This window comes from Pleuronectes platessa, chromosome 4 (assembly GCF_947347685.1).
Source record: "Pleuronectes platessa chromosome 4, fPlePla1.1, whole genome shotgun sequence".
Lineage (NCBI taxonomy): Eukaryota > Metazoa > Chordata > Actinopteri > Pleuronectiformes > Pleuronectidae > Pleuronectes > Pleuronectes platessa.
In genome coordinates, this window is record NC_070629.1 from 13,499,153 (window position 1) to 13,523,708 (window position 24,556).

Consider the following 24,556-nt stretch of genomic DNA (forward strand, 5'->3'; position numbering starts at 1 on the left):
TGTAGTTGTTCGGCAACTCTTTGCTCTACAGCTGCCAGATGAAGCGATGACGCGATAAATAGTAATAAAATTAATAGTTGCAAATGCTGGTATATCATACTACGGCAGTGGTGACATGTCATAGAAAAAAACCTTACTAGTTTGAAGAACTCACCTGCGCCCTACAAAAACTCTTCTGGCAGAGAAATAGGCATTATGGACACATGTCCTAAGTAGACCAGGTTTATGTAATCACTCTTGACTATTATTAAAGTGGGAAATTATTGTGTTGTCATGGATGCAAATCAAGACTAGAGTGTAGTAATGAGTGAAACATATTCTCCTAACACCTCACTGATGTAATAATTATAAACTCTTGTGTTTGATAAATTGTAAATCATCTTACTGTTGTAGAATTTGCCCATTCCTGCAAAACTTCCTGAGCCAATCAGAGCCAGTGAAGCAGTGGCCAAAAAGAGTCAAACCAAAGCCAGGTGAGTTGCATTTAAGCAAAGCATTTGAGTTTGATCATTATAAGGTACTTCACCTTTTCTCATCGTGTCTCGTTGTTCCTTCCACCAGGCTTTCGGACCCCATTCCAACCACAGAAACCTCAATTGCACCTCGACAAAGGCCCAAGGCTGGTCAGGCTCAGCCCCAGCCTATAGGCATTCTTCCCATCCAGCCCGCTCTCACCCCACGCAAGAGGCCCAACGTGGCTGCTGGAGGGCCCCAGGCCATAGGTACCGGTAGCTCTTTAATACATCCATATGTCAGTGTTAAGACCATTAATAAAGGAATTCTGTCATTACAGTGACAGATATTCTGGTTATAATAATCTCTACAGAAAATTCAGGACTTGTTTTATTGGACTGAATGAACTGCTCAAGAATTTGACCTGTGTTCCCACGGGTGCAATGAGCTCATTTTTAAAAGGCTTTTAATTGATTTCATGGGTCCTTTGTTCATCTGTGACCCACTTACAGAAGGAAAAGATGATGGCATGATGTCACAGTCATTACCACACATGCTGTCATACTCGGCAGTTCAAAGTCACCCATTTGCTGAGTTGGCTTCCAGGTAGTGTTTGTGATAAAAAATGTAAAATGTATTGAAACAAAAAGTAGTTGTGGGGTAAAGCTCTGTTTAACAGTGTAAAATAAAGACATTACTTAACTTAAAATGCTATTTGTCTTCAGATGAAAGTGGGGAGAAGGCTTAAAGAATCATTTCAATAAATTATTACCAGCTTTATAAAACATTTTCCATTTTTGGAAATTCCGAGAAACACTGAACCACACTGAACCAGCACAATGTAATTAGTGCGACTGTTATTTGTGCAGATCTTCAGAAATGAGTTTGTTACTTAAAAGATGTAATAAATACATATATAATGTATAATTTTCAAGCGTTTCCTCTTTCAGGTGTTGGTATCAGTGTCCCATCTCCAGTTGCAGCATCTGTACAATCTGCTCCACAGTCCACTGCCCCACAGGCTTCACCACTGACGGCTCAGACCACCAACATGCAGCCACAGGCTACACCACAGCATCACCAGCTCCTTGCGAAGCAGCAGCAAGCCTTCTTAAGTCTGCAGAGTAACCAGCAGGTAGGCGTCCTTACAAAACAATAATGGAGATACTGTGTAGCTGCTTTGTGTGTGTTTAAGCTTGGTTTGAGAGGTTTATTTGCAAAATATTTCAAATTGATTGTAATTGTAATCAAGTAATTGGTCATTTACAATAGGGGAGGTACTGCTCCACCTGACACTGGTCCCAGGTATTTCAAATTTACAGAAACAGTTTAGTCAATGAGCAATCATTGCAAAAAGGACATGATAAAAATGTATTTAAACCGGACCAAACTTTCAAACTGAGCCTTCCTCATGATTGGCTCTGTGGTATTCCTATGTAGCATCAACTGGTTCCGAGCCTCCATCACCAACAGCAGAAACAACAACCACAAATAGCGTCTCAGGCATCTACCCTGCTGCAGTCCAAAGCTAAACCTGTTCCTCCAGTTCTTACTCTGCAACTGCCATACCAGCAGCAGCTGCAGCATGTAGTCCATGAAACAGCCGCTCCACATCTCACACCCATCCCTGAGTCTGCAGTGACTGGTCCTCCAACTGACCAAGAGGTTGTGGTAACATCCGACTCCCGCTGCCTCTGCTGCTCTTTGGGTTGGGGCTGATCATTGGCTCTTCTCTTACGAATCACATCCAGATTTAACTTCTCTCCTGGCAGAATTGCAGTTTGGGGGTGTTGCTGCTGTGTAGCTAGAAATGCTTGTTTAAATTCTTATTAGAAAAAAAGTAAATGTGTTTGCTTCATAGATACTATGAAATCATAATTTAACCAAATGATTTAACTTTGCACTGCTTCTATCATAACCCTCCTGCTCCTACTGTACTTTCATGTAACTCATATCATAAGGTGAATCTGTTTCTGTCCAATCTATGTATAGGGGAGACTTTCTTACCTTTTCCATACCTGTTTTCTGTAAGTTATGGTTTTGTTGGTCTACATAAACATATCTTAAGACTCTTCTTTTCCAGATCATCTTGCTGCTTCTTATGTCTAGGACTGTGATTTGTTTGTTTCTTCCAGATATTCTATCCTTTAGCGTCAGTTAGTTATCCCTGATTTCCAATTCTCACTATTATCTTGTCATTACAGATGGCTGGCCGAGGGAATATCAGAGTTGGCTCTTTGACGCCCCCGTCGTCGCCAAAGATGGCCCCAAAGAGTGGCCACAGACGCATCCTGAGTGATGTCACCCACAGTGCCGTGTTTGGGGTTCCAGTTAGCAAGTCCACTCAGCTACTTCAGGCAGCCGCAGCTGAGGCCAGCCTCAACAAGTCCAAGTGAGCAGAATTAATTCCCTTCAGTGATCTGCGGATGAACTGTCCTTTCATGGCCGCGAGAGAGCTCAGTGGGCCAATAGAAAGTCCATTCATATGACAGAGCCCCAGAGGAGAATAAATGACCATTCAGAGAATCCAGCTCAAGAAGAATCACTCAATTCAGTCTTTAAATAACTCCATTCAGTCTTTAAACAACTCTGTTCATTCACTCTTATTTGCATACATCTGTAGGTCAGAGGCCACAGACTTTCCATCAAATGTCACCATGCATTCTTGCCCTTGTTTATATTTACACCTCTGTCCTCTGCAGATCAGCCAGCACTACTCCTTCTGGCTCCCCCTGCTCGTCCCAGCAGAGTGTGTATCATCCAGGTGAAGGTGACGTCCCATCGGCCCTCGCTGCACCCAGCGCTCTGCCCAGCTGGAACCCCTTTGGGGATGATAACTTCTCGAAGCTAACGGCGGAGGAGCTGCTCAACAAAGACTTTGCTAAGCTAGCTGAGAGTGAGTTTGACTTATTCACTGCATATTTACACATGCCTCATTTTTAAGTAATCATGTAACCTGAAAATGATTTTGTTTGTTTGTGCACAGCGACTGCACTGGGGGAGAAGATTACAGGCTCCAGTGAAAATCATATTCCAGGGCTCACTGCTTTTCCAGGTAAGACTTTGATCAATTCCTCTTATGCTGCTTCATTGTTTACATAATAAATGTCCCAGGAGGCTTCAGTTTGTTTTACATGTCAATCATCAAGTGGAGATTTCTCTAAACATTCAGCTATGTCCTCTTTTTTTGTGAGGCTGTCATCGGAATGTAAAATAAGCTTTTCCAAACTCAAAACCACTCTCTTCTTTTGTTTCTCTCACTTTGCCTTATTTGTTCTTTCCCATCATTATTCACTGTGCAATGATAAGCTGAAAGATCTGCAGGCATCATGAGTGCAGGCTCAGCGTTGTTGACTGTCCCGGATCCTTTTAATAACCTTTCACTATCTGACACCACAGGTAATTTTCCTGGCACAGCACAACACCCAATACAAGCCGTACCTTAGATTCTCCATCGAACAAATATATTCCTAGAACTACTGAGTCACTTTATTTAATCTGAGGTATATGCCTGGTTATCTCACTTCCCAGGGGTTACTTTATGAGTGCTAGTTTTGTGGTTGGGATTTGTACACAGTCCTATCTTGTTGACATAGCAAGCAGCCTCACAGTGGCTCCTTGTCAGCTTCCATGAATAGAGACGGTGACTACAGCTAGATCGCATCTCATTTGCAGATCTCTGCTTTTGCTGTTGCCCGGCAACGCTAAGGACAAATTCTCCTTTGTTAATTGGATTGCCTTACTGCTGGAGGAGCCTGCTTACCAGGGCCACTAAGAACAAGAGAAAGTTAAGCACGCTATCTTGTTGAGATTATCACAAAGCCTTTTAGTTTCTCTTCAGTTTAGCCTTTAGCTCTTTCTGGTTGGGCGTGATTCTGTGTATCCTTGTTTGTGTAGTTGCCCTGACATGATGAAAATGTTTAGGCTCTTACGTAACCAGGGTGTGGTTAATCTTCTCTACCTAGCCTAAGCTGTCTCTTGGACTCGCTTTCAAATGGGATGCGGACAAGGATATACATGACTAAACACAAAAGCAAAGCAGCATTGAAAAAGAGAAGACAGTTGAATTATTCAGAAAAACACGAGATTCCATCCGATACTGAACTTTTTAGGGCGATATAGAGTATCAGCTTTGTGACATTTTATTTTATAAAAAGCTTTTCATCAGTCTTGGCCTCTCTCCTATAGTGAAGGGGGCTAAAGGTCACATCTGCTGTGCTGTTTTCTGAGTCAACACATTCCTTGTCTAAGACCCCCACTCCATTTTCCCCCATAGCAGTTTCCTGTAAGTATTAGCTGCAATGAAAAAGCACATGCTCAAATCAGTAAAGTAATGAACTAAATTCAAGTCTTTTGATTTTGCACATAGGGAAAAACCAACTTAACAAAGAGTTGTGCTTGTTTGTATGCACCGGTTCTAAATGGGTTGAGACGATTAGCATGTGGACAGAGCCGAGTGCATTAATGCAGTGTGTGGCTTGTTTGTATGATTAATTGTTTGCTGTTGAAGTTTGTAATGTAAGCGTGTGGAAAAATGTGTTTTTTCAGCATTTGTTTGGTTTGATACAGTTAAAAAAAAGGATAGCGTTTTGTTCCTTGATAGGATTTCCCTCTACTAACTATCTTTGTAGTATATCTGTGATGGGCAGAATCTAAGTAAACTAACGCATCATGCAATGACTTTATCACAATATTATGGCTTGATCAATTCTGCAAGCAGCCTGATTGCAGGGTTACCTTGAAATGTTGACATGATGATCTTCGTGCATTCATCATCCTGTTATATTTTCTTGCATTCCTGAATATATTTTTGTCTTGCGACTAACATGATATTTGCTACATTTCAAACTGTACTAAACTCTAACTGTTCTCATTGATTTTGTCAAACTGTATTTTTCTACACATTGTCATGATTTTCGTTTCTGCTCTTTTTTTTAATTTATCTGCAAAATCCTCATGTTGCTTTCTCTCTCCCCGGCCATCTGTCGCTTCCCTTTCTCCATCGTCTCTCTCTGGCTCACTCACAGAGAAGCTGATTGAGGGACTAAAGTCCCCTGAAACGCTGCTGCTCCCTGACCTGTTCACCCCAGCTGACCCCTTCAATAGCACTGCAGAGAGTTCCACCAATGGTACCTGGTAGCTCTGTTCTTGTCCCCTGCCTTGCTCTAAAATTCCCCATCTGCTCTGCATGCGTCTTCTTCCCTTCCTTCCCCTCCTTCACTCTCATGATCATGAAGACCAAAAAAACTCACCGGGGGAAGGAGTAAAGAATAACCTCTCCAGCTTTATCCTTACTAAGGCAATCTTCTTTGCTTCACTATTACTAATATTTTGTTTGTATTACCGTTTTTCCCTACATGATGTCTCCATGCAGCAATGGCAGAGGTGTGTCTGGATTCACTGATTCCTGGTTTGGAAGCCCCCCAGGTTCAACGCCATTCAATCCAACCAGAGCTCATCCCTGCCAGCGTTCCAGGTCAGCATCCTCAACCTCAGAGTACTAAACCTTTACACAATTCTTGGCAGCATTTTCACCAAAGAATTGTTGTCCTCTACCCTTTGCCACCTGTAGATGTTGTCTTGTTTTTATCGAGGATTGACAACTGTGATCCATTTATTTTGATACTCATTTATCTTTGGCAGTGACCATTGATATGTCGTGTTATCCTGTAAAAAAACAAAACAAACAAAATTTTGGGCCCGTGGCTCTTTCAGAATGGCAGCAAACTTCGTTGCCTGGAGCAGTTTTTTTAGGGTAGCACATCAATACCATGCTTCAAGGAATGACAGTTTTCAGATATGAACTCCGGAAAATATCCATAAAATTGTGTCCGGATATTTTCTAGAGTTTGTGCTTCATATATGAAAAATGCTGCAGAAGATTGTCTGGGTCACACGATTTCACAACAAGAGGAAAGGGTCGTGAACATTCAGGCGAGGGGTATCGGCTAGGTAGAGCATGCACCGGGTAAGACATGATGCATAAATTCCACTTGGGAAAGCACATCTTCGTCGGTGACTTTTAAGTGTATGACACCTCTTTTTCATCCTGAGATTTTTGTATTTTTGGGGGGTTATATTTCCAGGTTCACGTTTGTCAAACGTTAGCATCGACGCACCCACTCGTTCGCTGTCTCACATGGGATATCTCTGATATTTTCTGGGTAATATACTAAGGGGTTGGCAGGAAAGGTTCCGGAACATTCAGACTTTAATGCCTGTCTGAAAGCAGCTACAGACTATTCATTCACAACATTGGGAGGATGTTTAAGCCTGCTCACAGTCAAAAATACTATAATGATGTCCTTTTTTGACGTGTAGCTACTTCCCCTGACTTTCAAACCCACTTTCTGTGGGATTTGCACCAATACTTTCATCAGCTGCAAACACTGATATGCTTTCAGCAATAAAACTGTGAACTGTCTTACTAGGTCTCTGCTCTGTCAGCTAACAACTATATCTTAACTCTGTCCCTCTGGCTTTGCTTCGACCTGTCGTGCTGTCTCAGACTCTCTCACTGGGGAGGAATCTCTGCTGGGTTGTGATCTGTTATCTCACTCTCCTCCTCACGGACACCAGTCTGTTTCTGCTCTCGCCACCTCCTGCTCCTCTGCTCCTTCTGGCTCCAGCTCTGGATCTTGTCTGGAGGAGCGGCCACCTGCTCATTCAGCTCCTGGTAAGACCCCCCCCCCCCCACTCCACATGTCTGCTGGGGACCTTAGCCAATAAAACCAGTGCAGACTACAGATCATTACCAGAACACAGGGGGCCTGTTCAAACAGAGAAAACTCAAACCTCAAACCTTTCTGTACCATGTGATACAGAAATTGAATTAGACACATTATATACCAGCTTCAACTGACCCTTGGCCAAAAGCCACTGTAAGTGCATGGCTTTTAAATACTGAGACTGCCTGGCTTCATCTATTTTTAATCTACTCGCATCTTCCTTTCTTTTTTGCTTTTTTCCTTGGCTGAGTTAACGTCCTTTCCCCTCCATCATTCCCTCATCTCCTCTTCCTTCACCGCAGACTCTGCTTTCCTCATGTCGTGTGGGGAGAAGGGCAATGACGACGAGTTTGACCCTATTCCCGTGCTCATCTCTAAAAACTCAAATCAAGGTAAGGTTAAGAAAGTCCCTGAGATGAGCACTGACTCCTCCTGAAGCCCAAAAATATGGATGACTAAGCCCCTAATTCAGTCGCAGTTGCTCGTTCCTATAACTGCAGATGTTAGAAGACTTGTATGGGTGTGCTTGTCACATTCAAGTTTCATAGCCCATCAAGCTCTAACATTATCCCCCCTCTCTCCGTTGTTTCTGATGCTGTAGTGCTGGTGCTTCTCTGCCCTGCAGGTGTTTGGCTCTTTGTAGTTTATCTTGAAAGTCTCCTCGTGTTAGAATGACTCCCCCCTGTAATGATGCAGCTGTGTAAAATAATCCCAGCTCACTCTCTGCCTCTCTTTCTCTTTCTGCCCCCGTTCATGCATCTCTCTGCTCTGCCATCCCCTCCACCCTCATCCTCCTCAACTCCTTGCTTCATTTCTCCATACAACCTCTGTTAATATCACTCATTCTTTTGCTTGTCTTTCACGATCTCCCTCGACTCTTCCATGTCCATCTCTCTTTCTCTCTCTGTTTCTGGCATGTTTCAGGTGGTCACTCGCGCAGCAACAGTGGCAGTTCAGAGTCCAGCATCCCCAACTTGGCCCGCTCCCTTCTGCTGGTGGATCAGCTCATCGACCTCTAGAGGGGGTGGGAGAGGTTGAAGGGGCAGTGTGCAATCCTAACAAATGGACAGGGGAGGATCAGGGGATAAAAATGGGGGGAGCAGAGGCACTTAATGTAGCACCTTATGAAGGGAAACGGAGCCACCATAGATCGGTTCAGTGGAGCCGTTCTCTTAACTTGCCTCCTTGGCCTCAACTCCATCTCTAGCTGCCTGATAAGCTGGTTTCATATATCTCTGCCTGCTGTTGACATTTCCACGCTGGTTAAACAAAATCTTCTCATAATTTCCTAAGCATATCATCTGCCTCTGTTCTGGCTACACCATGATCTTCCTCATGCTTTCCTCATACATGCATTAATATCCCAGCACAGCCTTGGTGATCAATTGTCCTCGTCACACGTGTAAAAATGCTTGATCACAGCTGCGTTGTGCTCACTTTACTTGTTCAGGGTCAAAGCTTTATTTAAACAAGCCACCTGCAGGCATTCACATTTTTGTCGGGGTCTGTCTAAAGAGTGAGAAGTGGAACTAGACCACCTGGATCATTGGATGCACTTTCCTATGAAAGCTTTGTACCAAACAAGGCTGCAGCATGTGTGACGGCTGAGAGCTCTTTGCACTGATTGAATCAGTTATGGAGAAGGAAATGTCAGCTTAGGGCCGTCTCTTCAGATTTCTGACACTGTTGTGAAAGGAGAAGGAGGCTGCCTTTTTCAAATATTGTTGTTTGGACATGAGCAATTAGAGCCTGCTACATCTTATCAAGCCAAATCTCTGCTACTTTTCCCTTGTATTGATCAGTAACCAGGGGTTTAACAGCTATGTATCTAAGCTAACTTAGTGCATGTATTAAGCTTCCTAAGCAGAGCTGTGTATTCTAACCTCTTTCCGAAAACTAAACGGTATAATTTCTCCCAAAAATATATCTTAACGTCTTGAAATCCTGAGAATCAAGAAGTCAGTGTTAACAAGGCTGATCAACCTAGCTCGGTCACCACGGCGGAGTGCTTTCACTATCAGCAACATATAGTGAGACCATTCATGAAATGCGTGTGTTATAAAATTGCATCTTTTAATGTCCCGGGTCATGAACTCCTCATTATATCTTTGACCCGTTAAGATGATTACAGCAGATAAATAAAAGGGAATGAAATGATTCTATGCCAAAGCTAACAAAAAGATTTTATTAATATTTGAGATTGGTGTTGCTTCGCTCTCAGGATCAGTGAAGACGAGCAGATTTTTAGCAGCACACCACTGTTTATAGAGATTTATTTTGTGTCTGTACTGTGCTAACTACCCATCTCTTATTGAAATCCCCTCTATCTTATGTAGCCAGTCCTTTCTTATCATGTACTTTTAGGTCACTCTGCGAATGTGACATTGTTGTCTGCAAGAGGCGATATTAAGAAAAGTCCTTTACGTGTACATAAAATCTTTTATTTTTTATTTTGCTCATGTCAAAAATGGTAAAAGTAGATTGTTTTGTAGTTGTGTAATATTTAAAGGCATCTCTTCTGTCATGGTATGAATAAATGTGACTTTTATTCATAGTGCTTTAGATTAGAGGTATGAACCAGTACCATTATTAAAATATATAAGGATATATAGATTTAAAAAGAGTTTGTGTATTTATGTGGGCAAATATGTGGACCCAGTGTCCTAGTTCTTTTCTCCTCATTCACAAATATTCAGCTCGTGCTTTTGCTTTAGATCTTGTTATAGATACATGGCACAAAGTGCTTATGACTTACCTGACTGGGGTTAGTTACCGTAATTTACTGAGATAGATTTGATCTAAGACAGAGCTGATGACGGAGTTGACTTCCTGATATCTCTGTTGCACCTTCATTTGGCCGATGATCATCAGACATGGAAAAACAGCTGCATACATAATATTGCATTACATGTGATCACAGCTGACCTTGCATTGCATCCTTAACATATAGTAAATGGATTTCTCTCGCCAAAGGAAGTTCATTGTATAGCTGCAAGTCTCTATATAAGGTCCATATCACCTTATACGTGTACATACAAACAGAAAACCCCTTTGCAATCACTGGTGTATGTGTGGGACATGAATTGATTTCTCCACCTTCTCATGCCTGTATGAACTTGTAAATGTACACACATCAACATTACTGTAAGAACTGACATGGGTAAATAGAAATCCTTTTTTTGTTTTCATTTCCCTACATCTTTATTGGTTCAGTTAAGTCATTTGCATCTGTGTTGCTGATCTATGCAATCCTACAACAAGCTTCATGTTCTTATCAGACACTACAGTGCTGTATCCTGTAGACTTCTTGCCTTGGCCGTAGAGTTTTACTTGTGTTGCTGTGTGAAACTAATGTACTTAACTGTGCTAATGGGGTTGATGTGGTGGCAGGCATATTGATAACTCTGACTTGAAATGGCTACAGATGTCCACATGTCAAAGCAGCATCCTTATCGAGTGTACACTTCTATTTTTATGAATTAAGGTTCAAAATGAGAGGCTCTGAATAAAACTCATTAATGTGAATGAAAATTCAGTGTCTTTGGGTCAAATCATTTGATTTTACACTAAAGATCGTATTAGGGACCAGTTGAGACAGTTTTATTGAACAGACTTTCCTTCTCAGAACCAAATTAGACTGAGATACTCTAGCATTATGGTATCTAGTAATGTGTTTTCTTCCCAGTATTAAATCAGGGTTTTGTGTGTGCACCATACATTTTTTTCTTAATTGTCTAATGTCTTAGTTGTTCTTTGCTTCATGGACATGGACAGATGTATTTTGAAATCACATACCTGTTCACTACTGTTCGGATTCTAGACCAAAAGAGGCTTTAAATTGTGTTTACTGCTTGTTAGTTAGTACCACAGATGTACAGGCTGTAGTCTGTGAGTTGTATTGTAAGGGATTGATGGCTCTTGATGATCAATGCTGTTTCACTGCTTATTGTTCTTGGTAGTCAGCTCTGACAGATGAAATGTTTTGTGGGTAATTTTTCACTTGGTTCAACACTTATCTCAAAGTGGAAAAGTAGAACATTTTGGAAACAAGCTGTGGACAGTTTCAAATACTCGTATGATGAGGGAAATGACCTAAAACACTGAAAGAAAAGTGGTGTTTTCCTTTAGTGGCTGCAACTAACATCTTCCCAAGAGCTGCCAGTTAACAGTCAACGCTGCTGAGGTAAGACTGACCTGTCTCTGCTCATCCATGCAAACCTGTCTGTCCCACTAACTACCTCTACTGTGCCTTGAGGGCTCTCTGTCCTTGTTTCCACAGACCTACTGAGTCCCTCTGAGCTCCTTTACCTTGACACAATTAATCCTGACTAAAAAAATCAAACTGCCCCCCCTCTCCTAACACTACGCACTGTCTTTGGAAAGTTGAGGATACTGAATCGCTGTAGTGAAACCTATTTGTGGAAACAAGGTTATTTGATGTTGTAGTAGTAGCGCTGGTAGTCCTGTCTGTCTCCTGTGACCTGTTTAGACTAGAATGTCTTTGTATTGTTGGAGTCTTCTGCCGGTTGCTCTCTGTAGGGTTGTTGTCATCGATCAGGCTTTTTTCAGATTTGATAGATGATGAGATTTAATGGCCTGATATGTTATTTTGTTATTTAACAAAAAATTTCTGAATGTTGACATTTGTGTTCACTTCTGACATGTTTTCTCTGCCTCTGCTGTCTTTTACAGATCCGCAAGAAGAGAGCAACGACTACACCGTGCTTGAGGAGGGACAAGAGACTGAAGCTCCAGAAGGAGATGCTCAAACAAACGAGGACTGTGTGCACTCCAGTGAGGAAGACGAGGAGAAAGAAGTCCAATCAGAAGATCAGCAGGATGGAGGAGCTGATGAGAGTCATTTAGCAGCTCATGACCTCAGCGGCTCCAGACCTCTGCTGCTGGACTCTGAGGATGAAGACGAGCAGGGGCCTCAGTTAGAACTCCACTCATCAGCACACTCCAACATAGACCCAACACAACAACCATCCACTACCTTCGATGAACCTACTCTGAGCACCTTTGCTGAGAATCATTCCCAGCACGTAGCCGAGCCAGCACAGGGGACAGGTGTTCCTGCAGATGTCTTCTCTAAAGCCCCCTTTCGGATTGCGCAAGAAGACTTGGCCGATGTGTTCGCCAATGCTCCGTTCTCACGCGGCCCCATGGACGCTCAGCAGCAGCTCGACGTGTTCTCTCAGGCTCCCTTCGGAAAAAGAAAGGAGGCTGCAGGAGCTCAACCCAAGGCGTCGCACCCTCACGTTGCTGGAGTTCACGCTGTAACTCCTGATCAAGACGCGTTGGGACAAGTCGCTCCTCAACCGTTCCGCCCTCAAGCTCTGGCCAAATACTCCCGACACTTTGAGGGACCCGTGCCCCAGCAGCTGGTAGCGGCTCACAGAGTGGTGTCCAACGTGAACAGGCAGGCAGCTGTGGCATCAGTTCCCGTTGGACCACTTCACTCATGGACATCAGAAGTGAGTGCTGTAGACCCCTTCGTCTCTGCGCCCTTTCACCTCAAAGCCCCCCAGGAAAAGCCCTGAATACACTCTGAGGTCAGGGCAGTGGGTATCAGCACTTATGCAAACTGTACCAGGCGTTATGCATGCTGCCGCCAGCACTGCAGCTGGACTGCGGGCCTGCATGGATCTCACTCATCTGGCTCTTATCTGGTGCAAAGGTCATCACGAATACTGCGTCAAATAAGAAGACTGACATCCTTAACAGACTCCTGGTCACTTTTGATTTATTTTTTCCTGTCACATTCTTTTCCTTTTTGATTTGCTCTTAATCTTTTTGGTACGTATATTGATAAAAAAGATAATATGGTGGTCAAGCATCTGATTGTTTTCTTGCCTACCTCATTTACTTTTTGTGTTGGCACTTAAAACACCACAGTAGTGAGGGAGCTTGTCCTCGATTGTATTTGAGCTTCACTGTGAAGCGATGACTTGATAACGTCTCATTCCTCTTTCGCAGCTGTTTCTCAGAAAGGAAAGATTCGGCTTGAATTACAGGGTCATACCTTCACATAAGCCTGAGAGATAAAGACAAAGCCGAGCGACTATGTCTCTGAACACTACTATGAGAAATGAATCTACATTCATATCAAGCATGACATTTGTAAATGGTCGTACAACCGCGGCCTCACAGTCGATAGTGGTCGAAACTATGATTTTAAGCTTGAGAGTTTGATAATGATGCATTTTTCCCTCAATCAAAATTGTTTGCGTGTTTTGTTGCATATTATGTTTGTGGTCACTGTCCTGTCCCATCTAATGGAACTGAAATATCAGCGTTAGCTCCATGTAATGTACAAACTTCATATAAATGTTAGATCATTCACTCTCATAGTTTTATGTTACGTAAATGTGGAAGATTCACTTATCTCTATTTCTCCGAGGCATTACACTCGCACAGAACTTCCCTCCAAGTCAAACATCATGACTCACATTTTGCCTTCTGTGCCCCCCTGAAAAATGGCTGCATTCACCTCATTTTATTGCACTTGCATTCAGCTCCAATGCAGGAGGTTGTACAGTTGTGTACAATAGTGTACAACCTCCTTACGCTGTCTGCAGTATTTATATGCACCAAGGTTTTAAGTCAATTCTGAAATGCTTCCCTATCATAGACATCACAGTGTAAAAACGTACAAATAACTGAAGAGAAAACTATGCTTTCCCGCAGTCTCACAAATATCTACAGCCCTTAATGCTTTGCAGTTCCAGTCAGGGATCGTAACAGTTGTGTCTTATACGTGAATTCATGAATGGTGACCGATGACATTCCTTTTGAATTCGTTTCATCGCCGTTTAGAAATATTTTTTACTGTCTTTGTGCTTTGTAAAATCATGGAACACTTTTTTTGTTTCCCACCAAGGCACTTTTAAGAAAGGGGATCTGTCCTGTCTCAACCCAAAGTTGAATTACTTCCTGTTGGAATGTAAAATCATGTCTTTCTTTTTGAAGTGTACAATCTTCTTTTTTTTAATGCTCACTTGTCTCACCCATCTCATATACATGAAGGTTGCACATAGTCACTGACACGGGGTCAGTGTTCGCTAAGAATGTTTTTTGATCGTAACACTGCTGTAAAGTGTATTTTCACCGGTGTTGCAAATGTTTGGAGGATTCAAACGCTGATGACACTGTTGGACAAAAAGAAAAGCACTCAAAACACTTGTTAATGCTGCACAGCCTGCCTTTGAAAATCATGTAAACAAAATATTAAATGAATGTCAATCGAAAATTTGCAGCCCTTGCAGTTATTTATTATCACAGACAGCATGAATTTGTGTATGTAAATGAGCAATTGATAATAATTAGGGCCCGAGCACTGAGAGGCACTGAAATTGTAAGGATTATTATTATTTTTCACGCAAATTAATTAGATCCTGAGGTATTCCTAATCTCTTATCCTTCCTCCCTCTCCCCTAGAGACTGTTTTGCTCGCCTGATCAATCGATACATGTGTATCAATTTTTGTGAAGATCGGTCAATGTGAACATGTTCCGGGGGTCTCGGGGCACTGTTGAGCCATTTTAGCCACCCCCATTGAAAATTCCTCCAGAATACGTAAATTTTCACCACTTTAAAATGTTCTGCATATTTTGGTAATAATTTGAGCATGTTAAATCCCTCAAAAAGCCAATTCATTTGCTTGAAAAATAAATACTTACATACACTGTCTGTCAGTGCCTGTCAGTGCTCGGGCCATAAAAACATTTATACATAGTACGATATTACAGAGGTGTTTTTTTTAAGGGGCTTACCTATAGTACCGCTAGGGGGCGGTAATGAGCATCATGAGTGTTATCACCCGCCAATAAACAAGAAGAAGAGGACAGAAGGAGGAGAAGAAGAAGAAGAAGAAGAAGAAGAAGAAGAAGAAGAAGAAGAAGAACCACATTGTTTGCAAAGTGGTAAGAATCGACTTATTATCACTACTGAGTTCATATTAAATACATTTAGAGTTATTGTATCAGTTGTACAGATACTAAAAACAAGTGACGTTCAGGTTTATCTTCTCCGCTTTTGTGAATGTGTCCATGCTAGCTAGCTGCTCTGTCGTCAGTGGTGTCTTACTGTGTTTTACTCTAGTGACTCCGTTTTGGAAACCTTCAGCTGGACAGTGTGTGTGTGTCTGCTGTGAACAGGTAGCGCGTGCTGTGTTGCTCCTGAACACGATGGCCACGCAGAGAGTTCACTCTCAGAGCAAAGAGTCGCTGCTGCAGAACTACAATAAGAGGTTGAAAGACGACATCAGCTCCATCCTGGACAACTTCACTGAGATCATCAAAACCGCGAAGGTGCACAGACACACCCCCGTCTCTAAAACCCTGTCTGTGACGTGTTGTGTTTGGATTGTGTTACTTCTAATCGTCAGCAAGTGTAAATAAGCCTCCATGCCCCTCAGTCTTCTGCTCGAACCTTCCTGCGCCTAGAGCTCCCCACGGGACTGATCTTGATTTCTTCCTCCAGATAGAGGATGAGACGCAGGTTGCTCGAGCAACTCAGGCCGAGCAGGACCACTATGAAATGCACGTCAGAGCCGCCAACATTGTAAGTATCAAGTTTATTTATCAAGCCTGGCTAAGTTGATCAAAGTGCTGTACAATGAATGAAGAAGAGAAATGCATGAGTAAATACAACACAATGAATTAGATAAAAGGCTGTAAAGTACAAACAAATAAGGATAGTTCAACCTTGACATGTCTGTATCTGCACAGGGCAATAAGTGTATTACTTATGTTTAGTAGATAAGAATATCAGGGGATTGAATGTGAGGAGGGTTTCTTCTGTGTTTCCTTTTAAATAAGGCCACATTTTCCTCTAAGAATCTTAAAGGATGTTGGAAAAACTTTTTAATTCCACAGTGTCTTCCAGTAAATTCTGTCAACTTGTTCTTACTCTATATTCAAGCTACGTGATGTTTACACTGAGTGGGAAATCCACTCCCAAGAATCCATGTTAGGTCTGGCTGCACATGTTCATTAAATTGAGACATTACAACCTTTTTTTTAAACTTCAGATCTCCACTAGAATTTATGATAAAGTTCAGATGCACATTATGAAGTAATACTAACTGAATCGCTCATTGATAATTGAAATCATCACAGCTTTCTAAGTGACACTGTTTCTGGACTCTGAATGTGTCTGTAGCCAATTGTTTGGTTCAGAAACAAAACCATCTCTCTTAACCCACATCCACCTCCTGTGGTGTTGTATCAGGTACGTGCCGGGGAGTCCCTCATGAAGCTGGTGTCTGACCTAAAGCAGTTCTTGATCCTGAACGACTTTCCCTCCGTGAACGACGCCATCAGCCTCCAGAACCAGCACCTCCGCTCGTTACAGGAGGAGTGTGACAAGAAGCTCACCTCGCTCCGCGACGAGATCGCCATCGACCTGTATGAGCTAGAGGAAGAATATTACTCCTCCAGGTACAAGTAGGCTTATACTTGTCCCCCATCCCACCGCCCCTCTTCTGTCCCATGCCCAGCAGTGTGTACTGTCTCACCATTCACCATTCGCTGCTGAGCCCATCTAAGGTTTTTCACCTGCCCACCTCTAAACCTGACAGCTTTTGTTTTGGATTTATCTTTTTGTATCATTCATCAACATGTTGCTGAGGGTCATTGTGATGAAGCTCAACTCAACAAGTGACTTTATATTGTTACTAATTAGCCAGTGCCTTATTTTTTTATCTGCTCGATGTGTCAGAATTAGTCAAAGTGAAGAGGACTTAGGCAATAAAGGGACATAATGCTGAAAATCAGCAGTGCAAATTTATTGAGCTCTTGAACTACACCAGTTCAGTTTCTACTTTGCCCATTTATTGCAGTTGACTGAAGTCAGATTTGTCTGAATAGAGATCACGAGTGTGAATTTACTGCTGCGTTTATTTCTAAATGGAAATGAAATGTATTGCTTTCCTTGTCTGCAGTGTCTGATAGACACGTTTCAGTGGAATGTAAGTAATCAGGCCTCCGAGTTCATTTATAATTAATTATTGTAAGTTGAAGTAACACAAAGCTTTTTAGGGAATAACACCGTTTACAAGATTTACACATTAAATTAACTAAAACTTTATCAGAGTATAGATTTTATCAAAGTATGATTCATTTAAGACTATATGTAAATAAATATATTAGTGACCCCGCATATGGTTCATTTGAAGACTGGAGTGTTGATGGATGTTTGTTATGGTCTTAACAGTAAGTCAGAACTGTTTGCTGTTATTTATTTGAGGTCAGACCTGAAGCTGAGATTTTCTCCAGTAGATGTCTCCTGTAAAAGCAATCAGTAGGTGATATTTATTTGATTCCGTCCGAATGAGCTGTAACCACGCAAGCGGCTGTGTGGTTGTACGTGTGTACCAGTTTCTGCCGGCTGTTCCAAAAAAAACAAAACGATAAAGAAATAAAGTAGAGACAAAACACTGTAATTGTTTGTCTTGTTTTGTGTGAGGAAGTGTCTCAGTCCTGCTTGGAGCATGCTGGTTGCGGGCCTTTCTTCCTTGCTGCACTCGCTCTGCTTTCTCCCCAACCAGCGACTAATCAAACCTTTTTGCCAAACTTAAAATCAACCGCTGATCAGTCACACCTCTTAATAGTAACAAATAATGAATAAACAGCTTTTTGTATGTGTTGATCATTTCCAGTGCTTCTGCATAACCTCCATGCTGCCATCGTACACGTGCTTTCATATGCCCCTCTCCATGTGACGGATTTGCTTATTCTGACTTGCTGCTCTTGTCTGCTCCTCTCTTTCTGTGCTGCGCTGACTCTTTGCTCCCCCCCCCTGCTGGTTTCTGCCCTACAAAGCTACAGTCAGTGGGAGAGCACCGATCTGCCGCTGTGCGAGGCTTACCGGCAGCGAGACAGCTGGGCCTCACCAGGAAGCAGCTGCAGCTCTACCCAGGGTGACAGAGAAGACGTGGACGGACCTCCATCACAGGAGTCAAACCCCCCACACCACCTCAACGGTCATGGGACTGCCTCTATAGAGAAACAATGAGGAGATCGGACACCGAGTGGAGAACACGACACTTGTGCTCAGTTTGGACGCCAAAAGTTTGGCTAATTTAGTTTCCATCCTACATCGTGAACTAGTGTCTATTTAGGTTCTTTTGTTTTAGTTTTAGGAAAATCTTGAAATAAAGAAACTACTCTGAATAAGAAATTACTGAAAAAAACATTTGAATCAGATTTTTTTTTTAGGAATTTCTTTCAAATTCATTTTAAATATCAGTTCCAGACAACAGCTTTTGTATGCCTTAGCAGCATTGTAATACAGATCATTTTTATATATTATGTTTGGTTTAAGTGTTGAGTACAATGTTATTTCCTTATATTGATTTTGTAAACCTTTGCTTTTGTAATGTTTCATTTGTGTTTTTTTTACTCCATAAAGCAATGATCAAATTAAAGAACGAGACTTAAATGTGGGTTTAAGATTTTTATTCAAATGTGTTTTAGAAAGCCTTCAAAAATTAAAACTAGAAGATTGAATTGGACTTAAAATATCCTGTTAGCAAACTCAGAGCTGACCTTTTTTGTCCACTTTTTTGGATTATCATGTTTTGTCCAATATATGCAACGAGGCTATATACAATATTTACAAAGTACAACGCTCTCGAGAACTCTCATCTACGTTTGTTTAGAGAATCCACTCCACAAATTATCCTTTTTTGATTCAATCTCTTTAAGCAGACATGTTGAGTAAATCCTCATTGAAAACAACATACAGCTCCTCAATATCTTCGGTTCATCTTCTTGAATTTCTCATAGTGGTAGTCATCGGTGGCCTTTTCATTATTTGGACGTTTGCGGTAGTTGGGCGGGGTTGCAGCTGTGGATTAAAAAGTAGTAATGAATCAGATTTCAGAAAGAATTGTGTCAAAATGGTACCTAAATCTAGACAGTTTATAAAAACAGTGTTTTGCAATTGATATCCACCTGAAAAGTACAGTGGTTACATCACCATTCTACAGTCTAGTGATGGAACTGTACAACAGCATAAAGAATTGTGTGACGGGATGTATTCGTGTGCAGTCTCTTACTCTCTGGACCTGGTTTCTCGGTGTCTCCCACACGCAGCGGTCTGGCCTTAGGCTCCTCTCTGTGTCTGTGATGCCTCTGGGGCGCATTCGAATCCTCATGGTAGACTGATGGAACAGAAAAGCACAATTAAACAACCTATCATGATCTCTCACAGTTTAAAACGCTGTGTTTGCGAAGGGAAAACACTCACAGCGGTTGTGTTGGACGTAGTTGACGGCAATGTTGGTTGGTACAAATGATGTGCCCTGGTCTTTTTTCTTATTTCTCTGCTCTTGCAGAAGTCTGGCTTTTGCATCTTCTGTGTTGATGATGTTCTTTATCTTTGCACTAGGAAAAAAATTCGCAGAATCCGAGTTAAATACTTTCTGTCGACGATCATGTCTCAATGTAGAAAGTCTTTTTCTCACAGATTAGATCTACATGATCATTGTGAGAATCTCCTTAACTCACTCTACGCCAAGATCAACTTCAGGGATCCCACTCAGCATCTGATTGGATAACATCTCCTCAGTCTTCTTAGCAGAGTTGACGTTGATGTTCTCGGGCAGCTCATACAGGTGGTCTTCTGCGTTCTTCACCTTAACTTTCTGTTCCTCCGCCTCCACCAAGCCCTTCTTCTTCTTCAGCTCTGTCTCAATATACTTCATCCTACGAGGTGAAATATATTTCTATGAAGCACTTTGTCAACACCAGTGTGTGTAAACACAATTATATCCTAAGTGTATGGTATTTTATGTCATTTTTAGGAGAAAAAAATCCTCTTAAACAAAAATGAATCCAAGCCAAGCAAGTAGTCCCTCAATATTTAGACAAAAAACAGGTGTTGAATATCACTGTTTAATATGCATATATAATAATACAAAAATAAGTGAAGAAATAGGTACTTGACAGAGGAGAAGAAATATCTGTGCCTGGAATATAACTTACCTGTGAGGTATTATAAATAAGTTTATGTGAGCATCGCCTGGTTTGTGGACATTGACATTTTCATCATTCTGACTCCCAGCACCTATATTTTTATAAAGATTGGATCTATTGCCTTTTTACACTAGTTTAATCAGGTTGACACTTCGTTAAGTTAAGTCTGACCTCTGTGTCCCCACCCTGAATGCTAAAGAGGGAGAGAGTGCGTCTTCATGAGTGTGTCACAGCTGAAGGAGAAGTACATACATGTCAGCATCCTCGTCTCTTCTGTTGGTTTCAGCAGAGAACGATGTTCCCAGGCTGAGGTCTCCTTCCTCTTCTGTCCTGTATCAGAAACATATGTGATGATGCACGTTCTCCATTTTGTAAAGACACAACAGCACACACATAGGTTAATTACACTGAATCACAACACAATCAGATTTACTTACATGTCCCTGCTCCTGTCCCTGTCTTTGATTTTCTTCATGTCTACGACTCCTCCAGACTTCAGTTTGAACGGATCATTCTGGGAGACATGTTAACTCAGAGTTAGACACTGACCCAACATCCAGCTAAACACGCAACAACTACTGCGTCACTTACATCGATCTCAGCATCTGGTGGTAGTTTCTCTCCAACCAGCAGGGCGGCCACACTGGACGGAGAAGGAGGGGGGGGTAATTAATTTATTCATCTGATATGTTGAAGTGAAAAACTAGAGCTACAACAAACAGCGTAACAAGTAGCAAAACGTCACATTCACGTTACCTGACTCCGCTTTGTCGTTTCCGCAAAGTCTGCAGCTCTTTAGCCTCTTCGACTTTGGATCTAAACGACCGGAGATAAGATATCAATTAAATCACATTCTCTACGTACATTATCAAAAAAAAAAAGAACACAAGTCATTTGTTGTATTTGGCTTCACGCGGAGCAGCTCGCCACGTTAGCAACATGACGCTTCTGTCGAAGATGTTTTTGTTCTCGTTGCGTTTAAATACAGTGATTTACCTGACTTCTCGGGTTGTCTCGTCTTCTTCAGCATCTGACGAGTCTCTTCTCCTCCGAAAGTTTCTGCCACTCGGCATTTTAAAATGTTGTTTAATGTTATCTCGGAGCTGACGGAAAGAACGTCTCGTACATCGGGGGGAAGTCTTCAACAAACGCACAACAAAGGTATGTCACTTCCGGTAGCAGAAGTCCCACTTCCGCTCATTTTCTGTAAACATGGCGACCTACAGACAGGTCGGCAGGTTGTTGGGTATTTCAGCACGACTGACGCGTCCGTAAGTTTATCTGTTTGTCAGTTGTAATGTCCTCATGTTGTAGTTTTTAATTACTCGCATGAATGTGCTGCCTGAACTAGAGCTGGTGTTTACTATAAGCCGCTAGCTAACCAGCTAAGCCAGAGAGTGACGCAGACTGATTGTTACCACTTACATAACAGTGTTTTAAATGATTAAATAACTCAGTTATTGTAGATGTTTCGGTCATGTTTATGTCACAGTGTAGGTTAATAATTCAGTGCGTTCCACATTCAATTCAATTATGTACATAAAGAGTTTTGACAAAGATACATCCAAATGTGTTTGAAAATAAAATACCAAATACTCTTATTCTAAGTGCATGAAAATCAAGAAGCCTCGCCTTGTATCGAAATAAGGTACTGTGTTATTGTATTTTAAAATACTCAAAAAAATGTTTTCCAAGGGAGAAGGAAATCACATTGCAAACTATACATGCCTTGTAACCAGTCACCAGATCAAATAGTTTGACCTCCCGCATCTGTTTGGTAATGAAGGACCTACCTCTCACCAACAACACTGACAACAATAACAAACAAGTCATTCATAAACAGACAACCGACCTACACCTTTATTCATAGCAACTAGTTTCTGAGTAATGAATTAATCAATCATACAATTGCCGACGCAATGCATGGTCCACTGAGCCAAGAGGGTTTTAGTTGATTACACTTACACAAACATTCAAATTTGGACTTAATTATTGCTACACCCTGTGAGGTAGGAAACTAAATACTCGGTGTTCTTTCTCCATAAGTTTGTCAATGGGATTTCTAGTGTAATAACATTTCAAATATCTTTATATGTGCTGTGTCAGATTTGCTGTCTGTGGACATCAGAGCGCTGGATTACACTGGGCCTCACACAACACAGGAGTTGGGAAGATATGGCCACAAAACCCCCACTTTGTTGTTCCAGGTTTGTGTTACTGAAGCATCCTTGAAGCTCTTTTGAATTGAACGCTGTATTAATGGCTTCTTCTTTGTGTAATGTTTGTACAAAGGGAGGACCATGTTTGTGCAGACCCAAGATACACCAAATCCTAACAGCGTAAAGTTTCTCCCAGGTCGCACAGTTCTTGAATCAGGAACTATGAATTTTGAAGGCCCTCGTGACGCGCACTGCTCACCATTAGCCAGGTAAATGATGATTGAATGATTGTTAAATAGATTGTAAAAAGGGCTCTTACAGTAGTCATTTTGATAACCTAGCAAAGCAGGTAATGCCCAGGTTTGCATAATGATGTTCGGTATGTTACCCCATTTCACACCTAAATGGAATGCAGGAATTATAATTATTAGTTATGATGGTTGTTTCAGTTATGATTGTCAGTTATGATAGTTAGTTATGATCGTGACTTAACCCAAGCAATAATAACTCTAAAAAAATCTGGAAAGAATAAAAGTTTTTTTTATATATATATATATATATATATATATATAAGGAGTAACTGATAATAATTTCCATTGGTATTCAGTAATGTTCTGTTTTGTCTTCAGACAGCTGTTTAGGATTGATGGAGTCAAGAGTGTCTTCCTGGGCGGCGACTTTATCACGATAACAAGAGTAAAACCATTTTCAGTTTATCTGAAATACATAGTGTGGCTCTGTGCCATCGCTTGTGCTGATGTTCTCTTCTTTTCTCTTTCTTTTAGTCAGATGCAAATATGGAATGGAAAGTAATCAAACCTGATGTATTCGCTGCCATTATGGACTTCTTCACCACGGGGCTTCCTGTTGTCAATGAGGAAAGTGAACCAAACGCAGATACTGGTAAAGGATTTAACCGTCTGAACATTGAAACTAATAATGGAAGATGTTTGCGAATTCTATAGAATCCGTTCCTTTCCACCTCTATTCTCAGCTCCATCAGATGATGATGATGAAGTCGTGGCTATGATCAAAGAACTGCTTGATACTCGAATAAGGTAGTTGCCAGTGAAGACATCCTCTCTTATCAGTGTCTGTTCCCCGTTCACCATGCTTTTACGTTCTGTTCTCATACATGCTGATGGATGGTCTTGTTCCCCAGGCCGACAGTGCAGGAGGATGGAGGGGACGTCCTGTATCGGGGATTTGAAGACGGCGTCGTTAAGCTGAAGTTGCAGGGCGCCTGCACTAGCTGTCCCAGTTCCATGGTTACGTTGAAGAGTGGAATCCAAAACATGCTGCAGTTTTATGTTCCTGAAGTTGAATCAGTGGAGGAGGTTTGTTCTCATGCCAGAGAATAGGTTTCCTTTCACATGCACACACATCTCATGTCTAACTTTCAGCTTGGCATTTGTATTTATACTGCTCAGTGAAATTATGGGTTTCAAAGTAGTGGGGAACGATAGTTAGGGGAGCTTTATCTCCATTGAAAAACATTAAAAGTTATTAAATTGTTTGATTATCACTCTATCTTTGTTGCACAAACCAGCTGTTTTCATTACCTGTAAGCTGTTGTGTCCAAAAGACTTGAAAAACACTACATTAGTTTGTTTTTTGTTATTTAGGTGTTCAATCTCTAGATACACTTTAGGGATTTGACAAGTGTTTTCATTTCGGACATTTCATTGTGTCTCATATTCCTCAGCCACAAAATAACTTCAGAGGAAAAAAACTGAAACTTGAAATTATTTACTAAACTTGCGTTTATCCACAGGTGAAGGAAGAGGAAGAGGAGATGAATGCTCAAGTTTGAATTACACCGAAACCTTGAACTGCATTTACACATTCCTCTCTCTCCTGGTCATCTGATCTGGACACAGCTGGAGGAACTATTGAACAGCGTGATGTTTGAAAGACCCAGTGATCATCATTGTCATTCATCCTGATGTTATTATTGACATTGGTAGCTGTTTTGTAAAATTACTTTACAATGACATTATTTCTCAAGGTATAGATCAGGGCTGAATTATATTCTATTTATTATTTCACACAGTTTCACATTTCTCACTCAAAACACCTTTTAGGTTTGAAGTACATATATAGTGCTGTATGTATGTAAATAAAGTTTATTGAAATATTTTATAACTGCAAATCTAATCTTTTTTGAATGTGGAATGGATAATTAATTAATATTGCAGAGTGTATCTTTTTGCCTCTGTGAAGGAAGTATAGT

The 24,556-nt window shown here is 41.4% G+C and overlaps 4 protein-coding genes across 17 annotated transcripts in view; 3 read left to right on the forward strand and 1 right to left on the reverse strand.

The window, feature by feature from the left end:
- Positions 1-14,437, forward strand: part of LOC128437703 (AP2-associated protein kinase 1) — a 63,891-nt gene extending 49,454 nt beyond the window's left edge. For 2 of the 13 annotated variants that reach the window (XM_053419898.1, XM_053419894.1), the window contains 12 exons: positions 394-473; positions 562-722; positions 1,404-1,588; positions 1,894-2,118; positions 2,658-2,845; positions 3,156-3,349; positions 3,440-3,508; positions 3,763-3,852; positions 5,828-5,929; positions 6,962-7,129; positions 7,484-7,573; positions 11,874-14,437. In XM_053419898.1, coding sequence (XP_053275873.1) covers positions 394-473; positions 562-722; positions 1,404-1,588; positions 1,894-2,118; positions 2,658-2,845; positions 3,156-3,349; positions 3,440-3,508; positions 3,763-3,852; positions 5,828-5,929; positions 6,962-7,129; positions 7,484-7,573; positions 11,874-12,724 — 2,403 coding nt within the window. In that variant the 3' untranslated portion in view covers positions 12,725-14,437. The other 11 variants (XM_053419904.1, XM_053419899.1, XM_053419896.1 and 8 more) reach the window with 11 other exon arrangements.
- Positions 14,438-15,030: 593 nt separating this feature from the next.
- On the forward strand, positions 15,031-17,623 carry med22 (mediator complex subunit 22). Its single transcript, XM_053420790.1, has 4 exons — positions 15,031-15,103; positions 15,341-15,493; positions 15,666-15,746; positions 16,416-17,623. Exons 2-4 carry the CDS (start codon positions 15,371-15,373, stop codon positions 16,632-16,634), a joined length of 423 nt encoding a protein of 140 aa, XP_053276765.1. The 5' UTR covers positions 15,031-15,103; positions 15,341-15,370; the 3' UTR covers positions 16,635-17,623.
- Positions 17,624-18,628: 1,005 nt separating this feature from the next.
- c4h9orf78 (chromosome 4 C9orf78 homolog) lies at positions 18,629-21,330 on the reverse strand. The gene is made up of 9 exons (XM_053420786.1): positions 21,161-21,330; positions 20,921-20,980; positions 20,756-20,807; positions 20,602-20,678; positions 20,417-20,494; positions 19,697-19,894; positions 19,437-19,573; positions 19,246-19,350; positions 18,629-19,034 (listed from the first exon to the last, which is right to left on the reverse strand). The coding sequence occupies exons 1-9, from the start codon at positions 21,235-21,237 to the stop codon at positions 18,937-18,939; spliced, it is 882 nt and encodes a 293-aa protein (XP_053276761.1). The 5' UTR covers positions 21,238-21,330; the 3' UTR covers positions 18,629-18,936.
- Positions 21,330-24,468, forward strand: nfu1 (NFU1 iron-sulfur cluster scaffold homolog (S. cerevisiae)). Of its 2 annotated transcripts, none has more exons than XM_053420787.1 (8): positions 21,330-21,435; positions 22,271-22,371; positions 22,457-22,592; positions 22,953-23,019; positions 23,109-23,226; positions 23,318-23,381; positions 23,486-23,660; positions 24,098-24,468. In XM_053420787.1, exons 1-8 carry the CDS (start codon positions 21,377-21,379, stop codon positions 24,134-24,136), a joined length of 759 nt encoding a protein of 252 aa, XP_053276762.1. In that variant the 5' UTR covers positions 21,330-21,376; the 3' UTR covers positions 24,137-24,468. The 2 variants fall into 2 exon arrangements, with proteins under 2 accessions (XP_053276762.1, XP_053276764.1); XM_053420789.1 differs by having other exon boundaries at positions 24,104-24,468.
- The last annotated feature ends 88 nt before the right edge of the window (positions 24,469-24,556 follow it).

Excerpts from the sequence above, each read along its gene's own strand:
- c4h9orf78 (XM_053420786.1), bottom strand. The coding sequence starts at position 21,237 with ATGCCGAGTGGCAGAAACTTTCGGAGGAGAAGAGACTCGTCAGATGCT. Across the intron at positions 20,981-21,160 it reads GAGACAACCCGAGAAGTCAG|ATCCAAAGTCGAAGAGGCTA; the intron begins GTAAATCACTGT and ends CCGGTCGTTTAG. Across the intron at positions 19,351-19,436 it reads CTACGTCCAACACAACCGCT|TCTACCATGAGGATTCGAAT; the intron begins GTGAGTGTTTTC and ends CTGTTCCATCAG.
- med22 (XM_053420790.1), top strand. The coding sequence starts at position 15,371 with ATGGCCACGCAGAGAGTTCACTCTCAGAGCAAAGAGTCGCTGCTGCAG. Across the intron at positions 15,494-15,665 it reads AGATCATCAAAACCGCGAAG|ATAGAGGATGAGACGCAGGT; the intron begins GTGCACAGACAC and ends TTCTTCCTCCAG. Across the intron at positions 15,747-16,415 it reads ACGTCAGAGCCGCCAACATT|GTACGTGCCGGGGAGTCCCT; the intron begins GTAAGTATCAAG and ends GTGTTGTATCAG.
- nfu1 (XM_053420787.1), top strand. The coding sequence starts at position 21,377 with ATGGCGACCTACAGACAGGTCGGCAGGTTGTTGGGTATTTCAGCACGA. Across the intron at positions 21,436-22,270 it reads TCAGCACGACTGACGCGTCC|ATTTGCTGTCTGTGGACATC; the intron begins GTAAGTTTATCT and ends GTGCTGTGTCAG. Across the intron at positions 23,020-23,108 it reads ACTTTATCACGATAACAAGA|TCAGATGCAAATATGGAATG; the intron begins GTAAAACCATTT and ends TCTTTCTTTTAG.